General features: G+C 38.2%; 1 protein-coding gene across 1 annotated transcript in view; it reads left to right on the forward strand.

Annotated features, from left to right (window-relative positions):
• LOC145999545 (uncharacterized) overlaps positions 1-26365 on the forward strand; it is an 88172-nt gene that overhangs the window by 17444 nt on the left and 44363 nt on the right. The window contains exon 2 of the mRNA XM_083136542.1: positions 25367-25397. Within this exon, the coding sequence (XP_082992668.1) occupies positions 25367-25397 (31 nt within the window). The remainder of the gene's footprint in view (positions 1-25366; positions 25398-26365) is intronic.

Genomic DNA, 26365 nt, shown 5'->3' on the forward strand with positions numbered 1-26365 from the left:
TGGTAGAAGGGAGATTATTTCCGTAACATCTTTGGCTGTTATGCATTTGAAGCTTCGGAACGAGTCACAACTCTCGAAGCAGCCAATCAACGAAGCGAGTCGCTGACGTCATCTCAACCCAGAACCTATCGCTAAGGCCCCTGCTCAGGGTCTACACGCCCACTAGGCTCGCTAGACAGACTCGCGTAGTCCGCTGGAGATGTTCCGAAAGGAATTCGATTCTAACAGTTCGTTTTATCGGATACACATTTCTTCATTTTTACAGAAGAAACAACTTACGGAAATGAGTTTAACTAAGGTTTCCAACGTCCGTCGAGGTATTTTCTTTCATCGAGGATTCTATTTGACCGGGAAATCATGTATTATTCAAGAGAAATATCTCACCGACGCACAAGTGTCATTGCTTTCACTACGTGAACCGGATGCTTCATACTTTTGATGACGTAACCCCCTTTCAGTGTTTCCATCCCCTTTTTTTTAAACTATGCTTGCCTAACCTAACCAAACCTAACCTAACCTAACCTTATCGGAAATGGTTCGTGGGGCTATCCGTGAATGGTTCGTGGGGCTATCCGTCAGCTACCCGTGCATAATGTACAATTTGCACACGTGACGAACACGATAGTAGGTATTTTTCGGTGAAGAAGTTGGAAATACTGCATACCTACAACGCTAGTTAACCTCTGCCCGCCATATTGTGTGTTACGTAAGCGAAAAAAGGAATAACAAAAACTACTCTCTATGTGGAAAATTGTGTTTGTTTTTCGTGTAAAGAGCATAATGACACCTTGAACTATGTTCCGCAATACACAATTCGTAAGTACGAACCATGAGAAACACAAAATATCCGTTTTTAATATGTCTCCGATATAACGAACTGTTACCGAAAAGACAGAAACAGAAAAATAAAGCGAAACAAGGGAAGGAGAAAGAAAGAAACAGGAAATGTACAAGGAAAGGAAATTAAAGTATAGAAAGAAAAGACAGAGAGGGAAAAGAGGAAGCGTAACAAAGCAAACAAGGAGGAGAGGATAATGAAAATATGAAGAAAGGAGAAGACAGAGAGGGAAAAGAGGAAGCGTAACAAAGCAAACAAGGAGGAGAGGATAATGAAAATATGAAGAAAGGAGAAGACAGAGAGGGAAAAGAGGAAGCGTAAGAAAGCAAACAAGGAGGAAAGGATAAATAAAATATGAAGAAAGGAGAGGAGAAGCAGAGGAAGGAAGAGAGAGAATGAAACACTAAACCATGGAAAGGATGAAACAGAAAACGAGGTAGAGGGAGCCAGGATCGCCGAAGCAGACCTCACTTGAAAACACATCTTTCACCCTTGAGCCAGGCACGTAGCCAAAGGGGGGGCTAAGGGGCCTGAAACCGCCCCCGAAATCCTACAAATATCTAATTTAAATGTTATTTTTGTTGTTAATCGAAATAAAGTTATAACCACAGCAAAAACTCGATTACATCGAAAAACGTTTAGTGTATAATAGAGGAACCAACCAGGTTATATTTTATATTCTACCATTTAATCCAAAGAAGAAATGGATCCACAGCTTCCAAAACTTAGTTTTCTTTGTGAGAGGTCACATAATATAAACTTTATGAGTAAAATTTACCACTAACTGTTATAGCCTTTTTTAACAATTGTGTAATAGTTAGAAGAAAAGGTCTAAATAAGGGTCCCCCTTCTTATTTTGTCATTTTCGGAAGAAAAAATTTAATATATCAAGCACCTGCCTTTAAAATGCATATCTATGAAATATATACTTAAATGTAATAGCATGCTAAAGTATAGAAGGACTCCATTAAAAAAAAGAAGCAATTTCCAAAAAAATGGTAAAATGATGTATTTCAAAATTGTGGTCTAAATATGGGCTACTAGTGGCAATATCACAAAAAGCAATTATTTTTTTAAAAAACAGTCATTTGTCGCTAAAACATTATACAATTCATATTTACGAATAATCTGTTGTTTTGAAAATCACGCGGAATGGGAAAAATCGAAATTAAGAAAAACATCCAAATATTTGTTGAAAATGTGATCTCAACATTAGACCTCATGTTATAGCCCATATTTAGACCATCACGCTATTTTTCTTCTTCAGTTTATTTTCGCTCTCTGTGGTACATATTTCACAAACAAATCATGACATTATAAAAGCACACATTTGTTTTATGTACCGCTAATATCATAACCTATACAAAGCAGATGAGAATTCAGAAAACGCTGAGTTAAAACATACCTGCAAAAAGTTTTCGGAGGTCGCAATTCTATAACAGCGTCCAAGGCCGAAACTAACCACCACTTTCTCTTGCGAATTGGCGCCGCAACCTTTGTCCTTGACAGATAACCAGTTCCAATAGCCTCTGCCAGGCTGCAGCACCAGGGAGCGCTGATAACTCCAAAACCCATATTTAAACCTTCGCCCATATTTAGACCTTCTCCTCTAATAACAAAATACAATAACTATGATTTTCAATACAAATTATAAGAAAAATAATGGACAACAATTGTGTTAGATATTCACTGATGCAGTGGATCGAGTAGCCAAATCTCTTAATTTATGTAATAACAATAATTGTTCATTGTTGTTCATTGATTTGGTCTTTTAAGTCCACTTTATGCACAGTAAGGCTAATCGGGACTGGACTTACAGTTTAAAGTGGGATCCGAACCACTATGTACCTCCACCGGGTATCGAACCCGGGACCCCTTGATTACAAGGCGAGGACGCTACCACTGCGCCATCGGGGAGGCAGAAATAACAATAAATTTGGATTGAAATTGGAATATTTTTAATGAATTATAATAGTTATTATTGTGAAATAATAATAATTATTAGTCATTATTATTTGTACTAATCAAGTCTTATCTATTGCCTGGCCCCCTCTACAAATATTTCTGGCGACGCCCGTGCTGATAAGAGATGAGCCCTCCGAAATAAAATTGTGGCTACGGACCTGTCTTGAGCCCACCACAATTAAACAGTTTCCTCGAATAATACACTCAGCAGTAAAAATCCGTTAAGCGATACCAGGGCTCCGTGCTACCTACGAGTAACTGTAGACTCTCGATCCACACAGAAGCCTGCGTATTGCACGTTCGTTACGATGGAAATTTGTTTTTCCCCAGTGCGACGTGGTGGTAAATGCATGCGTAACACCGTGAAATGCCTGCGACAGCTATGTTCCAAGACACGCCTCAACCTTCCACACGAAGAATGAAGAAAAACTTTCCTCAGTCACGAAATAGACTTAGGTTGCCAGGTAACAAAACACTGTGCGGATAAAAAAAATATTTTTTCCCCAATCTTTTTCGCGTTTCCTGAAACATTCACTTTACTTCCGTAGTTTTTTGTGTGTGTATATGTTATTACAGCTTTGTTGTTGCCGACTTCGTGGATGACAGTAAAATGCTCACACTGAGGGGGAATGGAGGGGGTTATTTGCCTTAATATGTACGTAGTACTACAATATTCATCTCGAGTCTCCTGGGTGAAGCGTAACCAATGGCGTGCCCAAGTTGGGTCTGTGGGGGTAACCCCCCCCCCCTTGACCCAGTATTCCTAAAAAAAACAACGTCAACGGTAGGAAAAGATGGCAAAATCAGAGCTGACTACCAGAAAAAGTGTACTTAACCGCTCCCTTTCGAAAATCCTAGGCACGCCACTGAGCGTAACAACTTTTTCCCTTGAGATTTCGGCCAGTCTATGGGACCAGTGGCCACCCACCATCGTGAAGAAATTGATGAGCCACGAATGAGTAGGAAAGAATGCTCCGGTAGGGCGTAAAAATATCTTTTGTACACATACTTGTAACTGTCTTGTTTTTTCTTTTTCACGTTCATAGTTTTGACGTTTGTATTGTGTGGCTTTAGTCAGTCGATCCGCTAGATGGGTCACCCGCTGGCGTGGTGGTAACGTCGTCACCTTGTAATCAAGTGGTCCAGGATTCGATACACGGCGGAGGCACATGGTCATTCGAATCCCACTGTAGGTCCAGTCCCGATTAACGTATCTGCCCAAAAAGTGCACTTAAAGCAGAAACTCAAACTCCATATGCTACATTAATGTTTCAAAAATCTCAAATGGATAGTATTGTGGTCATTAAAGGGTGGAGCAGATTTCCATCTCGCCACGGAAGTTCCCGAGTTCGAATCTCGGCCTGGATGTGGATGTTCTTTGTGAGTGTTCCTTCATCAACTCCATCTAACCATCACTTATCCCCATCGTCGCGGTTAGTCAAAATTGTAAGAAAAACGTCGCTAAATAACAAGACTACAAATAATATGCTTTTCGAAGAGTACATATACGTTCCGACTAACTAACATTCCAGATTTCAATGCCTACAAACACTGACATGAGTATGAAAAAAATAAGAGGCCAAATTTTTGACTCACAGAATTTACGAGACACTTTCAGACAGCAAGCTGAAAAAATGTCGACCTTGTTTTGTATTCAGTGTCAAGTGACAGTCGACGCGTCTGTCTGATAATATTGCCCCATACCGAGCATAAGATAATGTTCCAAAAACCACAAGGAGAGTCTAAATTGCTGTATAAATGCTGAGGAAGGAGAACAACGTGGTCGTGAATGGGGTGGGATATTCCCAAGCACAGCTGATATTTCTCACGCTCTTGGGCGAAGGAATGCTTCTTTCATTGTGTGCAAGGAAGAAAGCGACGCCATTTCCTTTATTGTTCGTCACACAGTTACTTGAATTGATGAATCCGTTAAAGGAACTTGTAACAAGCGTTATTGCTTCAAAAGGAGAGAATATGTCAATCATGTTCTATTCCACAAGAAAAGAACAAGGTGTCTACATAGAGGCAGGTCAATTAGGTGCGGCGAACGGGCATTTGTTAACGAGGAAATGACGTCAAGTGTTAGTATATAGGTTTCGAGAAGCTCTAGCCAAAAGAAACTGTCTTATAAGATAAATATACAGTTCCGAAAAAAATCAGGATTGGTTTTGACAATATCAAGCATTCTAATTCATAAATGTCGAACTTCTTGTGTAAAAGTTTGAACCTATAAATTATTATATGTCCGTTTTATTTAAAGAAATTTGTAATTAAAGTATCTTCCCTACAACTATTTTTCGTAGGTGTCTGATAAGGGCCACGAGTACTAGAAAGTGGATGTCAAGTGAAAATTAGATAATACTTCGTATTTGTAAGTTATTTCAAATTAGTGTAGATTCCTCTCAGAAACTCTAGTGTTTGAAATTCAAGCAATTTTTTTAGGCGAAAGTAGCACCATTTTTCTTTAATTCTCTGAATAATACCACATAATACTAACTGCATTTCTGGGGATTTCTGACTATCACTCCCTCTGCAGGCAGACTGGATGTTGAACAAATTTCTCCTTGAAAAGTGTTCAACTCAATTGCAACTTATTTAATTTCAACTGCAAGTTTAAATGAATTTAAAGAAGGGTTTTTAATTATTTTTTTTAAAAAAAACTCCCTATCGGTACACCTTTGCACATTTTTTCCCCTTGAATACTTTTTATCTCTTGCATATTTTTTATCCTTTGCACCCTCGGACACTTTCTATACCATTCAGTTTTAAGACGATACTCCAAAGGATATGTACCACACCTCATAATAACTGTAGCCTAATGACTGTGATTTATCTAATTTATATTATAGTCCGGATTAGCCTATCTGTGCATAAAGTGGACTTAAAAAAATTCAATTCAAATTCAACTTTAGTTTTTAGGCTGGTGCTTAGGTGAATCAGCTAGGCTCAGTCTCCTTCTCAAAGTATTTATGTCAATCCACTTACGAATTCTGTGCAGCATGGAACCATTTGTAAGATCCATAAAAAATCCTTGAATGTGCGTCATAAACGATTCATAACGTTTCTGACCATCAATCACTTGATGGGTCCTATCTTATGGACTCACTTTCAACCATTAAGAAACTTACACCAAGTTTTGAATGTTAGGAATACAGAAGTTTCTGAACCTAATTAACTACCCCTGTCACTAGACCCCATCCTTTTGTAGTCTTCGGTCTCAAGTTCCTTAATGGGTAAAAATTGAACACATACTTCTTGACTCGGAAACTTGCCAATATTTATGCAACACACTGCACCTATATCAATAAACTAAGTTCGTGGATTCGGGTTTAACTAGAGGAAAGGATTCATTGTCAACAATAGGAAGCAACAGTTAACGAATAGAAACAAAGCATTAATGGAGCGTTAAAATGATCGGTTGCAATTGTTTCGATTGTCAATGCTTCCGAAACTGTGCCATGAAGATCACTGGGCGATTGTCTGTTCCACAGTCCATGATTTTCAATGGTTAGTAGGCGAACGAATACCCACGTGTTCAACTCTTCCTGCTGCAGTTAAATAAAAATATCAAAAAGAGGCAGTTGACAATATTCACGAAGATCCGCTACAATAAACATTGAAAGTTACATCTCTGTTATCGTAATTGCAGCCATTTACTTTTGCTTTCAGTCGCGTGGATACTTTCATTTCCTGCCATCTGGCGGTGAGTCGGAAGTGTATACAGAATTTTAGTTCCGGGACTGGCAGTTATAGAGATCAACTGAAGAATGGTTTGAGCGGGACTGAACGAGGTAGATTCCTAGTTGAACCCATACGTCTTGTTCGTGCCAAAGCTGGATTTAAAATTAGGTTGTTGTTAGGCCAGTGAAATATATCATCTCCAACTATTTTATTTGATTTTGTGGAGCGTGGATATGTTATATTCAGAGCACAAGTGCTGCAACTCCATTCAAGACAGTTTTGAGAAACAGGCACATTCAATAACTTTTACTATCTCTAACTGCTGGAGCGGAAACATAGTGGCGCCTCTATGAGCAAGAATTTGAAACTTTCGAGATACTTGTAGCATTGAAATGTTGATACTTCACAGTTCTAAAGTATACATGGAACTCCATTTCCACGAAGAGTGGAGTTACGTCACTTGTGCTCTGAACTCATATTATCAGCCTCACTGGTAACAACAAGCGCCAAATCTAAATTCACTTTACATGAAAAATAACGAACAATTTTCATAACTATTAGAATTTACCAATATACAGGTAAATACAACATAACATTAGATAAAAACAATTGTGTCAACAAATTTGAATAGTTTGTGCGTGCTTGTGTTGCAATGTTTTACTTGTATAGTTACATAGATTCAAAGACATATATAGCAAATGTACTGACATTAAACTGGAGACTCGAGTGGGGTTTCGAAGTGTACCGCTTCTCCAGAGTTGGATAAATTACTTTCAAAAGTAACGCTTTACAGTTACTTTCCTTGGAAAAGTTATTCGCTACCGTTACTGTACCATACGAAACAATGAGGACATTTAACTATTTATATAATTGATTTGCTTTATTTTACTTCGCTCTTGTGCCACATTTGGCTAATTTGCGAAGATGAGGATGAGTGATGATATGCTGAAATTGATGAATGGACACTCACAAACATCCATGCCCAGGCCAGGATTCGAACCCGGGACCCCTGGCGTCGTAGATAAGCACTCCGCCACGTTGGCAATTATTTATACAAATATCACATCACATCTGTGTAGTGCATGTTTTCCTGAGCAACTGTACATGCGCAACAACACAACAAAGTATGTTGTTAATAAAAGATAAAACGTACAAATGTTAAATTGGTGCTACTTCTGTGTACATCAAGTCTGGTAACGACTCTCACACCACTGTAGTTGCTCATGAGTAGCCAGTCCATATGCTCTGAGTGGAAATACAGCGTGTCCACAATGAGACTCCAACATTTTGAAAGTCTATAACTTTTTCATTTCAGATTGTACAACTGTGATTCCGGAAGAAGAAGAAGCAGAAACTCAAAAAGTTTATGTGGTAACGTTTTAGTGCACGGAATAGCCGTAGTGGCGCTGCAACAATCGATTTTTTGAAAATGGAAATTCCAAACGAGCGTGCACAGGTTGTGTAGTGTATGCAGAAACGAAATCAGTAAGACAAGCAGTGAAGAACTTTGTGAACTGTCGACCGTTTCATACCAAGTTCTCTCACTGCTTGTCTTACTGACTTCTGTGGACTCCTTTCGAATGATCTCCGCACATTTTCTACTAACTGTTCCTGGATTCTGGGTTTACCACCACCGTAAACAAACAATCAAACAATCGATTGTTGCAGCGCCACTACGACTATTCCGCGCACTAAAACGTTACCACATAAACTTTTTGAGTTTCTGCTTCTGCTTCTTCCAGAATCACAGCTGTACAATCTGAAATGAAAAAGTTATAGATTTTCAAAATGTTGGAGTCTCATTGTGGACACGCTGTAGTTTCGCGACTCGACACATATGGAATGTGGCACTAGGGTACAGGGTGCGAAATCCCACCGGGGGGGGGGGTCAGGGTTGAATTTCCCCCCACCAACGATCTTGTCCTGAAATTTTCCCCCACCAAACGTTTCCGGGGGTGAGTTTCTCTTCTAACAGCTAACATAAACAATTAGTTTAGGAGTCGAATATACTTTACTGGAATAATATCGAAAACATACACAAAGAACCTCATATCCAAGGACACTGAACTCAGCAATCCCCAGAATACAGAAATGAGTCGAACTTGTTATTTCTTCTTTATTTATCATCGCCTTTCGTCAGCTACCAGAATCAGCAGCTAAAGAAAGTATAGGATACCATAAACCGAGAAAAAGTAAGCCATGGTTTGATAATGAATGTCATAATCTAATAGAAATAAGAAATCAGGCTAGACTTAGGTGGTTAAATAACTCTGATGATACAAATCTAAACAATTATAATAGAATAAAGCGAGAAGTTAACCGCACGTTTAGAAGTAAAAAAAGAGATTACTTGAAAAGCAAAATTAACGAAATTGAAACAAACAGCAAAAATAAAAATATCAGAGATTTATATAAAGGTGTAAATGAGTTTAGAAAGGGGTGGCAACCTAAAGTAAACTTGATAAAAGATAAAGACGGTGATTTTCTAGCTGACCCAAGAAATATTCTAAATAGATGGAAGAACTACTTTAATGACCTTTTAAATGTCCATGTAGGAGATAAATCAGAAGTAAATGAAGTCCACACAGCAGAACCTTTAGTTCCAGAACCTAACTTGACTGAAGTTAAAGATGCTATTAAAAGGCTAAGGAGTAACAAAGCACCTGGCATTGATTTAATACCAGCTGAGTTAATTAAATATGGTGGAAATTCATTAATATGTCAAATTCATAAATTAATTTGTTTAATATGGAATAAAGAAGAAATCCCTCAACAGTGGAAAGAATCCATAATTGTTCCTGTGTTTAAAAAAGGTGATAAAATGAACTGCAGTAATTACCGTGGAATTTCTCTACTCTCAACAACATACAAAATATTGTCTAACATTCTTTTAACAAGACTAACCCCATATGCTAATGAAATTATAGGTGATTATCAATGTGGATTTAAACGTAACAGATCAACTACGGATCAAATTTTTCACATCAGACAGACACTTGAGAAAAAGTGGGAATATAATCAAAATGTCCATCAGCTATTCATTGATTTCAAAAAAGCATATGATTCGGTCAAAAGAGATAAATTATATAATATATTAGTAGAGTTTGGAATACCTAAGAAGCTTGTTAGTATGATAAAAATATGCACCAGTGAAACAGAAAGTAAAATTCGTGTGGGTATTAATATGTCTGACAAATTTACAATTCATGATGGGTTAAAACAAGGAGATGCATTATCTCCATTGCTCTTTAATTTTGCCTTAGAATATGCTGTTAGGAAGGTAAAAGAAACTAAAGAAGGACTAAAATTAAATGGTGTGACTCAGTTGTTAGCATATGCAGATGATGTAGACTTACTGGGGGATGATGTGAATACAATTAAGAATAATGCTAAAATATTTTTCAAAACTGCTAAAGAGATGGGTTTGGAAGTTAACAAAGAGAAAACTAAATATATGCTTACAGGCCGAAACCAAGTGTTAGGTAATAATCAAAATCTAATTATTGATAACAACTCGTTTGAACCACTTTCCAAATTCAAATACTTAGGAGTAATATTAACAAATGAAAATTATATTAAAGAGGAAATAAAAAGTAGGCTTAATTCAGGAAATGCATGTTACTTCTCTCTTCATAAACTTTTGTCTTCTCGTTTAATATCTAAGAAACTAAAAGTTAAAATATACAAAACCGTAATTTTGCCTGTAGTATTATATGGGTGTGAAACTTGGTCCCTTACATTGAAAGAGGAACATAAATTGAGAGTATTTGAAAATAAGATCCTTAGGAAAATCTTTGGACCTAAAAGGGATGAGGAGACAGGTGAGTGGAGAAGGTTACATAATTTAGAACTACATAATTTGTATTCATGTCCAGATATTATTAGAATAATTAAATCAAGAAGACTTAGGTGGGCAGGCCATGTGGCACGAATGGGAGAGGAAAGAGGAGTTTACAGGATTCTTGTTGGGAAACCTGATGGTAAGGGACCTGTAGGAAGGCCAAGACGAAGATGGAGGGACAACGTTGAGATGGACCTAAAGGAAATCGGTAGGGATGGAAAAGAGTATATAGAACTTGTTCAAGATAGGGACAGATGGAAGGCCTGTGTTGCTGCAGCCATGAACCTTCGGGTTTAAGAAGGCTAGGGAGTTAGTTGGTTAGTTTTTCCCATTTGAAAATCTGGATGTAATTCCAAAATGACGGCTTTCAAGATGGCCGCTATGATACACACTAGCCCCATCTGGTGTGCCCCACCCTAATTACCTATATCCGAAATTTCATCGCCCTCCTTCAAGTCGTTTTCAAATTAAAAGGGTGGTGCCGGACTTTTGCCTCACCCTGTAGATTAAATGTAGAGTTTCCCAAAAATGCGTTACTAACGCAAATATCGAAAAGTTAACGGGTTACTTGACTTACATGACTCCTCCGCTTCTCTGTGCTTTATACAGAGTGTCCGAAAAGTCACGCAACCCGGTGTTTACGACCGTATAACGGAATAGCGAAACGGAATGAGAAGAAACGCTTTCTGCCAAGAAAATGCCCTGTATATTGGGAAAATTTAGAGAGACAAACATATGTAAGAACATGCATGTTTTAATAACAAATAAGCAAAGTCTTGCCAAAGGCGGAAAAAAATATTTGCAAATCGTGTGTATTGATGCACAGAACTCATTGAGGTAAATTATTGCAACATTTCTCAATACCAACGAACAAGTTGGATGGCCATCTATTGAATTTGACAGAAAAAGAACTTTGACGAAGTTTCAAAAACATTGCAGAAGGGAATAAATGGGCTGTTCCAAAAATCGATGTTTTCACAATATTACGCAGGACGCTGGCAACACTGTTGGTGTCACGTGTCACTAACAGACGTGTTTCACCTCAGGCTATCACACTAAGGCACTTTTAACGACAAAGGAGAAAGTTGGTTATTCTCGAACATATGCAATAAATTACATACACCTTGCAACCCTGAAATGTGGGTACAGAAGAATGTGTATGAATTGTTATGTTTTCTGTGCCTTAGGTGGTTGCTGTTTGCCGCGAACGGCATTCCAGATTGTGTCTACTTATGCTAGAGGTCTGCACGGGCCTAAATTGTAAGGCCCGAGTCCGGCCCGGCCCGAGGAAATGAAACCCGAACCCGACCCGAGTCCGATAATAAGTAAACATGAGCCCGGCCCGAGCCCGAAAACATAATTAAAATTACTTTCCAATTCAGCATTTGAAAAAAAAATGGGCACTGTTGTACTTCGTGCTCCTATTCTCATTCTCGAAGTAAACCATAATTTCAATAATTAAAAATTATTTTTCGATGACAATATTCGCTAACAAAATAGCCACGAGGCCCGGGCCCGACCCGAGCCCGAGAAGTTCTGGTTATTTATGGCCCGAGGGCCTGGCCCGAGCCCGTGCAGACCTCTAACTTATGCTCACGTCGTGTGTGTGTTTTTAAAATGCCATATTCTACACAGGAAAGAGTGTTTATTGTTGAAGAATATATCCGAACATCGTCATATTCTTGCGTAGAGAAGTATTTAGGGATACCCACATTTCAGGGTTGCAAGGTGTATGTAATTTATTGCATATGTTCGAGAATAACCAACTTTCTCCTTTGTCGTTAAAATTGCCTTAGTGTGATAGCCTGAGGTGAAACACGTCTGTTAGTGACACGTGACACCAACAGTGTTGCCAGCGTCCTGCGTAATATTGTGAAAACGTCGATTTTTGGAACAGCCCATTTATTCCCTTCTGCAATGTTTTTGAAACTTCGTCAAAGTTCTTTTTCTGTCAAATTCAATAGATGGCCATCCAACTTGTTCGTTGGTATTGAGAAATGTTGCAATAATTTACCTCAATGAGTTCTGTGCATCAATACACACGATTTGCAAATATTTTTTTTCCGCCTTTGGCAAGACTTTGCTTATTTGTTATTAAAACATGCATGTTCTTACATATGTTTGTCTCTCTAAATTTTCCCAATATACAGGGCATTTTCTTGGCAGAAAGCGTTTCTTCTAATTCCGCTTCGCTATTCCGTTATACGGTCGTAAACACCGGGTTGCGTGACTTTTCGGACACTCTGTATTACAGCCAGCCACGTAGTTAGATATTTTGGTGTCCTAGGCAGGACTGTGGTCTCCTCCCCCACCTCCATCCGTGCTAAGGACAGGACTCGAACACGGAACCGTCGGTGGCAAAAACCAATTGACTAAGTGGCTCCTCCGTGTATCAGACCTTGATTTACGGAGGACTTGCGTGGTCTACAAAGTGAAGTGACGGTGGTTTCTGAAAGTCTGTCTTGAAACAGACGCTTGACGAGTTACTGAAACTGTACATAAACTATTTCCCATCCGAATTCGAACGTACGTGAACACGGTATACGGTGCTTTTCAGATATTGCATCGCTTTCACACACCCCTTTCCACAATTTCCCAACGTTTATGATCCAAAATTGCCCGACGTTCTTTTTCCTAAAAAGACTTTCTTCAAGCCTTAATTAGTTCAGCTTAATTACTGGTACGTGTTGCTCTCTTAGCTTCAACGAGAGTTAATTGAAATGAAATTTTCTTTCTTTTTTTTCATTTCGCAGAATCTTCTTCCAGTGGCTTACAGCTACACAGTTCAAGTTAAATCTTCCTGTCCACACTTTCGTTCCTTCAAGTGTCCTGTTCCCATTTCTTCACTCATCAGTTTCGCACTGAATTCTGGGCCTTCCTATAAACAAATGCATGCACAACTATTTTTGAGTCTTTCATTTCCCCACTGCACAGTGGCGTGCCAAAATTTTCGTGGGGATCATATCGTCCCCCATTTTGACCCAGCTTTCCTGAAAATATAGAAAAGAACGTTGAATTCAGGAAAAGATTGAATATATGGCTGACTCCTAAAAAAGGACAAGTGCATTGCAGTCACTTTAGCTCTACAATTTCTAGGAAGTTGAAGTTCTTTGTTAAAGAATGTTGTTTGCCTTAATAGTCTCTATACGCTGTGAAATTTTGTGCGTTGACATGCTGTATATATCACAGGACACTCATTTTTCTCTGAAACGGACGCGGTAATGCAGGGTGCGAAATCATTTGACACTGGGGGGGGAGATCTTGAACTATAAACCCCCTCCCCCCACAAACATACATATAAATTATACAATATACTTATTTCTAATGTTATTAAAAGTAAAAATAAATTACTAAATTAAAAAATATATTATTATTATTATTATTATTAATTACACAAAAATAAATAAATTTGTTACCTTTAAATATATCAGATATTATAAAGTAGCAAAATACTTCCTTTACTGGTTAAAGATGTTAATAAATTATGAAATAGTTGAAGTGGTTTTATTATGTGTAAGTCCTTATTTAGCTTTTGCTTTATGTTAATATAAATCAATTAGATTTCATAGTTATTGTTTTGCATTCATGTTTTACTTTTATTGTGCGTATTGATGTAGATTTGTTAATGATCTCTTGAGAGAGAAACAGCATTGAACTCTCACAACTACACTAATTTGTATAGGTTTTCGATATTATTCTTAGTACAGTATATTTGAAATTAACAGTAATTGTTTATCTTTCGTTTGTTGTAACAAAAACTCCCCCTCCCGAAAATGTTTTGTGGGGGGATTTTTGAGGCCAAGATTGTTGGTGGGGGAAATCCCCCGTCCCCCCAGGATTTCGCACCCTGCTGTAATGGCAGATCCAACTGCACCTGAGTACGTCGGGCCCATGTGTGAGAGTGCTTCCGGGACATGGCCGCCATGTTGAAGTCCGTCATATTGAACCGAGCTCAAATTTTTCAAATGGCAGGGGAGCCATGTGCTGTATCAAAACATATTAGAATTTTCCAAGGTATGCAATGCTGTAATTCGTTTTGTGATAGCTGTAACGGTACAAAAGTTATTGACACTGATAGATGGCTGCGGTACCCACCGGTACGTCCTAGAAGATGTGCTCAATGTGGTTCCCATCGTGCCGAGCACACACTCCTGGATTTTTTCTATGGGGTTACTTGAAACAGCTTGTGTACTCCGAGAAAATCGCTACTGCATCATGCGGGCCTGTGATCAACCCCCTCCCCCCCATGCTCATGCGGGTCCATACAGAGTGGATCTTACGCCTCGAAGAGTGTGATCGGCACGATGGGAACCATATTGAGCACATCCTCTACGATATACCGGTCGATATCGCAGTCATCTTTCGGTGTCAATAACTTTTGTACCGTTACAGCTATCACAAAACTAATTACAGAATTTCATTCCTTGGAAAATTCTAATGTGTTTTGATACTCCACATGACCCCCTTGCCATTTGAAAAATTTGACCTCGATCCAATATGGCGAACTTCAAGATGGCGGCCAGGCCGCGGAAGCACACTAACACATGGGTCCCTTACCCCGTTGTACCCAGGTGAAGTTGGATCTGCCATTACCGCATCCGTTTCAGAGGAAAAAGGGTGTACAGGGACTTTTGAATCACCCTGTATATCGAGACGAGACTGAGACATTCCCTTCGAGACCAAGGTTTATAAATCAAGACGAGTCCAATTTAACCAAGTCTTGTCTCGTCTCCTCTCTATGGAGCTGAATACCATCTTTCAATAATGTTATAAAAATAAATGATTATTGCCAAATATTTAATAAATATGCTGATGAATCAGATTAGGCACAAGATACACATATATTAACAAACCTTTTTGAATAAGAAAAGGTCTTTAAAAAAGTGGGTTGGAAATCAACATTGCAAATTACGTAGAGGTCAAACTTGTTGATAAGAGATTAACCATTGCACTGTAATAAATCATCGTATAAAACGGAAATTTTAACACGGTTCAACACGGTGTGACTCACATTCATTAAGTTAGCGGCTGAACAACAGCGTTTCGTTAAGTTTCTTACTGATTATGTTTTTAATTAGCAACTATCTACTGAAGCAAACAAACTATGAGCACGCGATTTTCACACTTACACGAATCAGGTGAGCGTATCAGCTGTTAGCCAAGTAAAATTAAAAGTCTTATTTTAGTATATCATGTAATTCCCACTTGATCATGTTTTTATTATGATTGCTGTTCAATATATGTTAGTTTTTTTACCTCAATAAGTCAAACCAGGCACAGGAAGGTATATAGGAATCCGTTGGATTTCGTAGTATATGCTCAATTGCAACAAATCTGTAAGCAGCATGAGGATCTGCTTAAAATAATTAAACACGTACGCTTAGCAGCTACAGGTGGTATCTTTGTTGGCAGACGACCTGTTTAATGGGAACTTTGTTCGAGCTCATCCCCAATTTTTTTTTTATTTCGGGTGTGTTGCTTAGGTGTATATATATATATTTGAATTTTTAAAAATATTGTTTGATTTGATTTATTTCACTTCGCTTTTCTGCCACTTTTGGCTAATCGCGATGATGGGGATCAGGTCGGGATTCTACCCCCTCCCCCCGGCGTTACAGCGCGCTGTGCAAAATACTTCGTTTTTTAAAGAAAAAATATGTTACGGCTCTTTTCAAGATAGTTCTTTTGAACAATTTTTAAATAAACATGTACAATTCCGGAACAGAAAAAGCTCTAGGCCCCACTCCATCGTTTTGTATTAATTTTAAACAGTTTATACTTCCCTATAAAGTTTTCCCAATTAGATCGAGGCAATTAATACCACATTAGGTGCAGGGTAGTTTTGATTGTGTTGGATGAGATTGGGAGATAATGTGGACGAGATAACTTTTCTTCGTTTAGCTATTAAAAACGATTCTTTGAACATCAGCTTCTTATGTCTGTCAAATTATTTGAGTGGGTACAAGGGGTACAATTCGGATCAAAGGATTTAGGGAATTGGGGAGTACCTACGTAACACATGATTAAGTTCAGTTACTACATTTTTGTTATGAAGCCATACCGCAAATCTTGACGTTTGGCATGTTGGCATGTGCAGTAATTGCGCCGCAATAGCGGGGCTTAGACGATTTGATTGATGTGTACAGTTTGAAGAAAGAAAAAACGTAAAATTACTTTGTGTTGAGTCAACAGTTACTGCTGAGGCATCAAAAGAACTTTTCAATTTAATTTTTCTAAAATTTGTGAACCTTACTATTGTACCGTAATTTATTTTTAAAGTAATACGAGTATTGTATCAATAATAAATTAATGAAATGCAAAATGCAATAATCGTACTGTTTTGCTTCTTTTAAAACTGACAACCAATATACTAATTAATATTTGTTTACTTAAGCGAGAAAATTTAACATTTTCAAATCTAAAAGGCCTAAAACTAACTGTTTTTAAGTTGTTGCTTTTTAATTTCCGGGGAAGGCCTCCGAACCCCTCAAAAACTAGAGGATATTCAATATCTCTCAGCTACATCATATGCTTCTCCTAGAGTCTGCCCCCCCCAAAGCAAAAGCTCAAACTCCGTCCATGGGTGAGCGGAGGGGTGCATTATCTCTCGGTACATCTAAAATTAACAACAAATTACCAATTAATATGAGAATAAATTTCGATCAGCTCCTTTGACGTGTAAAGTTATTCCATCATCGGAAGGGAAGTCCGAACCTAATAGGTGACAGCTAGAAATAAAGGTTATTCACCCCCCTCCCCCTTCGTCACTGAGTAGAATCGTGCTAGGTCCGTTCTGTATGACATTAAGATAAGACCAACAATGATTGATTACGTACACCACAACTGTTAAAAGTACAATGTTCTTTGCAGTGAAACTAAAAATATCATGCTGAAAAGTACTAATTGGAATGGGCAACAGATATACGTGAAAGTGAGTGCACAGAGAAGCTTTACGTTCCGGCCTGTCACTCGACAAGCGGTATCACGTTTGCTGTTCAAGTTGACCTGCTTCTCGCATTCAGGAAGCACCTCTGTGGCCGAGTGCGGGTGTCTTTGGGACAGGAAGACTGCCAGCGAAACCAGCGGGGCGTAATTCTTTAACCGGCTGAAGTACTGTAATTTAACGTCTGCCAGCAAACAGTTTTAATTTTCATACGAGCCATCACAACAGATATATATTCATCCCCGTGAAGGTGCGAAGCATAACAGTACTGTGGTTAACAACGATCTGTGTGTCAAAAAGATTCCGTTCTCGTAATAGCTACATTCACAGCGTAGTTGACAAGATTGTCGCTGACAAAGCAAAGATGATAAGCGAAAAGAAGATGGTTTGTTTTGAGTTCGGAACGAGCGTTGCACGTTCGCCATCTGGCGGTGCTCAGTTGAACTATTCACTTTCTTTCGCCAGAATTGACTTCGCTGAAATAAGTTATGTGCTCTTCTTGTTACTATAACCGTTAGAATCTGTTGCACACAACTACTTCCTCTTCGTATAAAAACTAAATTCAAATTTTCTGTGTTCGAGATTTTTTCATTTACTGGTAGAAATAAATAGGAGTTTTGCAAAGTTGGTTTTATCCAGTTTTTATGTGAATTAGCTAATCGGTACTGGATTTGAAGTTTGAATTTAGATCCGACGAATTTGAAAAAGTCACTACAAAGTTAATTTTTGCTGGAAGACAAAAATATTTACAGAAATATATAGTGAAGATCATAGCATTTTATGATATTCATTTGCGGAAATTTACATCGGACAAATGGCGTCCATTTTCGCGGATGCAACTTTGAAGGTGATGATGGAAATTGGCCTCCATCTTCTCCAGCATGTCTCAGTCGATTTGGCCGATGGTCTCAACAATAGCCTCCATCACCTGATCTAGTGTGCGTGCCCCACTCTCGTAGACGTGCGACTTCAGGTACCCCCATAAGAAAATCACACATGGACAAGTCTGGGGATCGAGAGTGCCATGGAACATCACTAAATCTGGAAATGACGCGGTTCGGGAACAGAGCTCGAAGAGCACTCATTGAGGCTCTGGCTGTGTGAGCCGTGGCGCCATCTTGCTGAAACCACACAGCTCGACGGGTAATCCTCCTTCTCCGTAATTAAAGTACCAAGAAGTTGTTTAACATCTGCATGTAATAATCAGCGTTGAGAGTTACAGTAACACCTTTGTCCTCAAAGAAATAAGAACCGATGATGCCAACCTTACCTACAGCGCACCACACGGTCATTTTTGGGCTGTGGAGGGGTTTCTGATGGAGTTGTCGGGGATTTTCCACAGCCCAGTAGCGACAGTTCTGTTTATTTACAGAACCATTTAGGTGGAAATGAGCTAATCACTCATCAACAACACCATGTCTTCATTCTCCTCACACCGTGTAAGCATTCCCTGTGCAAAGTTCGCTCGCTGGTGGTAATCCAACAGAAACAAAACTGATAGTAACTGCTAGTAAGTACTAGTACCAGAACATTTGTATGTATATCATAAAATACTATGATCTTCACTATATATTTCTGTAAATATCTTTTCTCCAGCAAAAATTAACTTTGTAGTGACTTTTTCAAATTCGTCCGGTTCCCGTGCCCCACCCTGTATTTGTTGTTGATGTATATTTATTTTTGTTTATTAGTGGAAAGTAAATAAAAGCAAAGGTAAAAATAGATACGGCGAATTTTAAGTCCACTTTTATGAACAGATAGGCTAATAGAGACTGGACCTTCAGTTTAAAGTAGAATCCGAACCACTATGTATATTCACCTGGTATCGAACAATAGACACAGCGACAACTAATAAATGAAAAAAAAACATTTCCTGGTTTAAGTCCCTGCCTGTTCCTTCATCAATTTCATCTAATCATCATTTATTGTAATGGTCACTATTAATTTAAAGAGACAGAAAAACAGCGCAAGCTAAGAGAAATAAAAAAAAAATACGAAGACAGACCGGAACAAATAGCAATTGATTCAATGACAGAAACGGAAGTAGAAACTTTGAGGACAAGGAAAGAGATGTTTTTAAAAAATTAAGAAAAAATGGGGGGAGTGAGCTCTCCTCCACCCGCATACATTCGAGGGTATGCGCTTATTGTTCTGGTACCTTTAAATAAACCAGGACATCAGTTTCGCTGAATTTAAACGGTTCCCCCGCCATTTTATTTTTCCTTACTATTTATTATTTACAATACAGGGAGTCCATAAAGTCCTGCAAAAAACTAAAACTCTATAACTTTTTAGCTGTTGCGTTTAACAATACACATTTTTTGGGTGAGAAGGGTGGACGTTTAAAGTTTGGTTCTGGTCACACTGCTCAGTGACGCTTGCACTGGTAATCACGTGATCATGTGACTTAAGATGGCGTCCATCCAGGAAAAGGCACAGTGTGTTCTGTGGTTTGCAGAGTTAAAATCTTGTGTTTCAGTCCAGAGAAAGTTTCAGACAACATATGGGAAACCACCCCCAGCAAATTCAAGTATCAAGAGATAAACTACAAGAGAAAAATGAGAAAATGAATGATAATACAATATATACTACTGTGTAAATAATAAGAGTAAACATTTGTTATATAATTAATTGGTTACATTAGTTAGTGAATTCAATATACACATTTTTCAAATCAACTTTTTTTAAGGAGAGACTGTCACGAATTCAGATAGAAAAGGAGAGGGAAAAAGAAATACGTATAGACAGAATACATGAGAAGCCGGAGTAAAACAGAGACACACAATGACAGAGGTGAATAAAGAAAGTGAATATAGCTAGGGAGATTGACAGAGAGAGAGAGAGAGAGAGAGAGAGAGAGAGAGAGAGAGAGAGAGAGAGAGAGAGAGAGAGAGAAAGGAGAAAGTGAATGACAAAACGAGGCTGAAAATATTGAAAAATATCAATCCAGTTGCCTTAGACAGTCAAACGATATATTCACTGAAATGCATTCGAACTTTTTCTCAATTTCCTTTGATACCAGCATAATATGTATCCTTTGAGAATATTAAATTGTGAACTTCGGGACAGAAATTCACACTAACAGACCCCTCTTGAACGTTCAATAAACTTTTAAAGAAGGCGGGGCAATCGGAAGTCACAGAGCGTGCAAGAATGATCAGCAAGAAAATAAAAGAAAGGCGATTCCAAAGACGAAACGGTAAATTTGCTAGAAGGCACAGCAGCGCATCAATAAATCGAGAAAGTCATGCGTATCAATAGGATCATTGTTTTCTGAAGAGGAAACATAAGCCCATAATGCACTGCGTGTCGAGCGGAACTGATTATAACACTTTTACAGAGAGACACTCAACCTCACCTCAGATCACGGCCGATAGGCTGACTTCATTTCGTTGGACCGTGGATAGGAAAAGGGTCAGAAGGTTATTACTTCGGGACTTAACAAAGGAACAATTTTATGGGGATTTTCAGGAACGGAAAGTATTCTCACGAACTGTTGTTTCACGTAGAACGGAAACCAGTTGCATTCTGGGAATGAATGCTGTACGCACTCGGGCGGTTGAGTTACAATTTTAACATCTTTTCTCGTCGCTTGCTGCTTCCTTAGTGTTATAGTCTGTGTGTGCCATTCAAAAAAACATGTGCAATTTACCAAATTAATTTACTTCCTGTCCACAAATTAGAACACGGTACATAAAAACTCACTGTGCGAAATAAGCTTTTTGCTTTGGGGTTGCCCACTGAGTGGTGTATTCGTGATTGGAGGCAGGTTTTTTTTATATGCAAATTTGTGTATGAGTCAGTAAACTAAACTGTTGCCTTGCCTAGGTCATAAAATCTTATGATAACATTTACACGTAATTTAGAACCGCTTAGTATATTTAATTCTAAGAAAACCCGAACACATACACAAAAAGAACTTTTGAACTAGCAACATTGAAAACTTGATCGAATTTCTATTGACAAGTTCAAAATTAACGTCCATCTAAACTATGTTTCTTGCAAACACTAATATATGTAAAATATCAGCACTATGCCCAGAGACGTAACGAGAATCGTGGTGGCCCCGGGGCAGACATTAGTGACCCCCCCCCCGTTACTACTATTAGTGGCTAGGTCTATGAATACAAGAATTGCTTACGTTTTAGCAGATATGGTGGTAAATATAATTATTCTGGTTATGACTAGTCACGTGTTTATTTGTCTTTACAAGTTAGCTGCTCGTGTACAGTGGGATCCATGAGAATTACCGTGCAAATTGTCCATGACTATTTTCATGAATTTTTCTCTTACATCCTATGAAAAACTCAATATGCTGACCAAGGCAGAGATTTATTTTATTATAAAGCATGTACAGTCGGATCCATGAGTATTACCGTGCAAATTGTCCATCGTCATGTTCGTGCACTTTATTTGACCCAATAAGAGCGTCAAGAATTAAAAGAAAACTCAAAACAAGCTGTTGACAACTTCTGCTCCAGCATACATAAAAATCCATCACTTAAAAACACATAGTATGTAAGAGAAAAATTAATGTAAATAGTCATGGACAAATTGCACGGTAATACTCATGGATCCCACTGTACATTTGTAGTTGGTGCAGAGTCTGAAGAAGACCTTGCTAGAAGGTTGAAACGTTACATTTAGTTTATGTTTTAAAATAAATTTCTGCCTTGGTCAGGATATTGAGTTTTTCATACCATGGAAACAAAGCTTAATGGTGTTATAATTTTACATCCTATGTGTTTTTAAGCGATGGATTTTTATGTATGCTGGAGCAGAAGTTGTCAACAGCTTGTTTTGAGTTTTTCCTTTTAATTCTTGAAGCTCTTATTCGGTCAAATATAGTGCACGAACATAGTGGTGGACAATTTGGACGGTAAAACTCATGAATCCCACTGAACATACACCTAATCCCCGTGTTGCAGTCCTAGAACAATGGTGTTGTACCAGCATAATTTTACCCCGCTAGTTGATTGATCTGATTTATTTTACATCGCTTTTGTGTTACTTTTGGTTAATTTGCGAAGATGGAGATGAGTGATGATATGATTAAATTTATGAATGGACACTCACAAACACCCATGCCCAAGCCAGGATTCGAACCCTGGACCCCTGGCGTCGTAGCGCGATGTGCGAATCACTCCGCCACGGGGGCCGTTACCCCACTAGTACTTTTTGCTTAGCGTGTAATGGGAAACTGTGCATTTATACGAAATAATCAGCTTTAGGTAGGCTTACCATATTTTTTTGGGTCCAACCCAGGACATATTGCCGATCAACTCGTTACTGCTGAATTTCATTTTTTTTTACAAAAATAAATTGAAATGACTTAAAAGCCTTAATATTTTATTGGAACATTAAACTATAAATTGTAGAAGAAAAATATTAACATTATTTTCTAAAATCAATCAATTAATTTTTAAATGTTTAATTGAATAATATATTTTCTGATGTTTAGGAAACCTCTCTGTTCTAGGTAGCATTATCTGTTAGTTGACTCAGTTGTACTTTTCACTAGACATGACTTTTTTCAGAAATTGCTTGTTTGTTTTAAATTCTGGTCGTGAATATCCAGTACCGGTAGCTACTTTCATGTTCAGATTCTCAAAACCCTGGACATTTTCCAATCCCGGACATCACTAAAAAAACAGGACTGTCCGGGCTAATCCCGGACGTATGGCAAGTCTAGCTTTAGGCTCACACGTCACTACAATATTTCTGCAGTGGGCCAGACTAACAAGAATATACACACAGAGAACTAAATGCATCATATCGATTGATGCACCAGAATCCATCGATTGATGCACTAAATTGTGTTTTGTAGCTTCTTCAAAGAATTATATTCACATTTGATGCATTTTGGTGCATTTTTGTATTTCGTGAAAGAAACGCCAAAGTGCATCAGTTGATTCAAGTGAGGATTTATTTCAGTCGAGATGCACTTTAATGCATCAGCTGATACGTTTCGTCTGAGCTACATACAGTCTGTAGCTCAGACCAAACGTTTAAGTGCATCATCCAAAAAGATGCAGGAAGGTGCATCAAGGTGCATCAACTGATGCATTGAAGTGCATCAAGACTGAAATAAATCCTCACTTGAATCAACTGATGCACTTTGGTGTTTCTTTCACGACATACAAAAAATGCACCCAAATGCATCAAATGTGAATCTGATTCTTTGAAGAAACTACAAAAAAACACTTTAGTGCATCAATCGATGCATTATGGTGCATCAATCTATATGATGCATTTAGTTCTCTGTGTGTTATTTAGTCCACAAGGCTGCACACTTTTTGACAGGAAAAATCTTCGATGACTGGATCATTAATAGACACGAACAGTGGCGGCGATTGGGTTCGAAATCCGGGGGGGGGGGGCAAGGTGCCATAACGAGGGGGGCAAAGACAGTTTACTTTCCCTTCATACATTCATACATAAGTTTTAGCATAGTTCGGGGGCAAAGCAGCAAAAAGTTGGGGGGGCAACTGGTTTCCCTCGCCCCCCTTAATCGACGCCACTTGACACCAATGATTTTCCAGTTGTGTTCTTTACATATTTATCAAATGGTATACTATATCCTTTCAATTCCATTTTCCCCATGACAGGGATATAAATAATTTTATTTTGCCGGGGATAATTTTGGAGGGGAATTCCTGGCATACCCCCACCCCGTTAATTCGAACACTGCATTAAAATATGGAATAAAGCTTTGTAAAAATGGCGATAGATGTCAGTACCATAACCTTTACAGAATTCTATTATGACCGTTGAGAAATTAGATTTTGGCGTCCCCCCTCCATCGAGTTCTGTCTCTTCTTCTTCCCCCGCTTAGTCGAGTACAAATGTTGTTCTCCTAATTCACACGTATTCTTTTAATATCAATATGCCATAAACATCTCCCGTACGGCTTCCATCGCAAATTTGCTATACATTTAGCCTCAAGTGAGCTGCTTTACAACAAAAGATTTGTTGTTTAAGTGTGGGAAAGTTTGTAAGACAAAGGATCAGCTTCATTTATTTCTCTGCTCTCTTGAGTAATTTACAATATATAATGAATAACATATACCTTCATCAACACGTCCCTGCACATACTTTTTAGTAATCCTAGGGTACCATACCTATCACATCATCAAATGCAAGAAAATTTTTAGGTTTATTTCTTTGCAAATGACAATAAATTAATTGTTCGCCAATACTTTCACAGGGTGCTGCGACATTTAGTTTCCAATTTCTTATTTTTGCTCGTTCGGCCCCCGGATCTAGCGTCCCCCTGGTTCCCCCGTAGCTACGGCTATGATATTTGTTTTTACATCAGAGAATTACAACTACCATGTTGTCATGTGCGATATACAGGGTGATTCGTTTGAAATGTCAGAAAATTAAACCGTTACATACGTGCATGGCAGATAAATATGTTGGTCACGCCGCAACAGTGCATACCCGCACAGTATGTCGTATGGTGTGCGGAATTTTCGAGTGTTACGTACATGCACGCTAGCGCCTCCACGCGGCTGAAATCCGTAAACCTCCACACACACGCATCTTACATCCTTTCTTCTTACAACAAACTGCTCCGTGATACGTACAATAACCTCTTATATGTAACGGTTTACTTTTCTGACATCTCAAAGGGATCGCCCTTTATATTTTAAGTACATGAAAAACAATTTACAACACAATATTATCTTCATAAAATGGAAACAAAAAACAAAGTAGTACGTACATCTGCCATTCATGTACTGATGTTACGAATTGGAGCAAAATATGCTCAAGTTTTTAGTTTAACATGATGTGTGACTTTCAAAATGGCACCTGTTACCGTGCATACTCATATACAAGGTGTTCCCAATCAACTATTGTTCTAACTATTCTAAATGAGATTAGACGTTTTACCCTACTGAATTTGAGACACAGATTGCAGTGTTTGTTTTAACGATGTCACCAGATAGGATCTGGCAACATATCCTTTATAAGTCTTCATCTTAAGAAAACAGTTTTGTATTGCAGATTTTGTGACGTCAAAATAGGTAGTTTTAAAATTTGAAGTATTGATATTTATGTAATTACTAAATGTTGCTATATCTTGTATTTTCAGATACAGACGATCTTTGCGCAAGACTACGAAGGTAAGCTATTTGAAGCACCAAGATAACAAGGATTAAAAGAAAATGTACTACATACTTTAAGTAAAGCTAGGAAAGGTTACTGACAATTCGGGGAATTATGAATAAAACACAAACTTATGTATCTGTTATGTAAATAAGTTTTCAAATATGTCCCTTATTATATGAAGTATTACGCACGTACATTGTTTTCTTTAATCGAGAGCTTCCGAAAATAAAACACCGCCCTCGAAAACAGGGCTAAATTTCCGCTTTCCTGTGATGACCCTGCTCCTTATAATAATTAACACAAATTACGTGTGTGAAATATATTTTTAGGTTTATCTTCATTCCCCATGGGGACGTGATTCTTTCGCCCGCCTTTCCAGGCTCCCATGTTTCAAATGTTTCTATTTACTTGAAGAATCAATTCCCTATTAATGAGGTAATTCACTAGGCAGATCTTTAATATTCTTAGAAGACACTGGTGAAGGCAATAGAGTCTCATAGTGTTTAAATATAGCTTCCACTTTGATGCAAGGCAGATTTATATAGTGTATTCGTATGTAGTTCTTATTTTTTCGCTTATCGTTTTTATTATTCGCTAAAATTTTCATCCCGCATCAGTGACGTAGGCAGAAGTTTCGTTGTTTATATTAACTTTACTGTTACTGTTTATTGTGGTAAGAACAACTACATTTAAAGTATCACTTCCTTCTTAAACACGAAGGTTTATGGTTGCAGCAACACAAACCTTCCATCCGTCCCTGTTCTGGGCAAGATCAATCCAATCTTTTCCACCCTTACCGATTTCCTTTAGGTCCATCTCAACGTTATTCCTCCATCTTCGTCTTGGCCTTCCTACAGGTCGCTTACCATCAGGTTTCCCAACAAGAATCCTGTAAACTCTTCTTTCCTCTCCCATTCGTGCCACATGGCCTGCCCACCTAAGTCTTCTTGATTTAATTAGTCTAATAATATCTGGACAGGAA

The sequence above is a fragment of the Lepisma saccharinum genome, chromosome 15, assembly GCF_977018435.1.
Source record: "Lepisma saccharinum chromosome 15, izLepSacc3.1, whole genome shotgun sequence".
Classification (NCBI taxonomy): Eukaryota; Metazoa; Arthropoda; class Insecta; order Zygentoma; family Lepismatidae; genus Lepisma; species Lepisma saccharinum.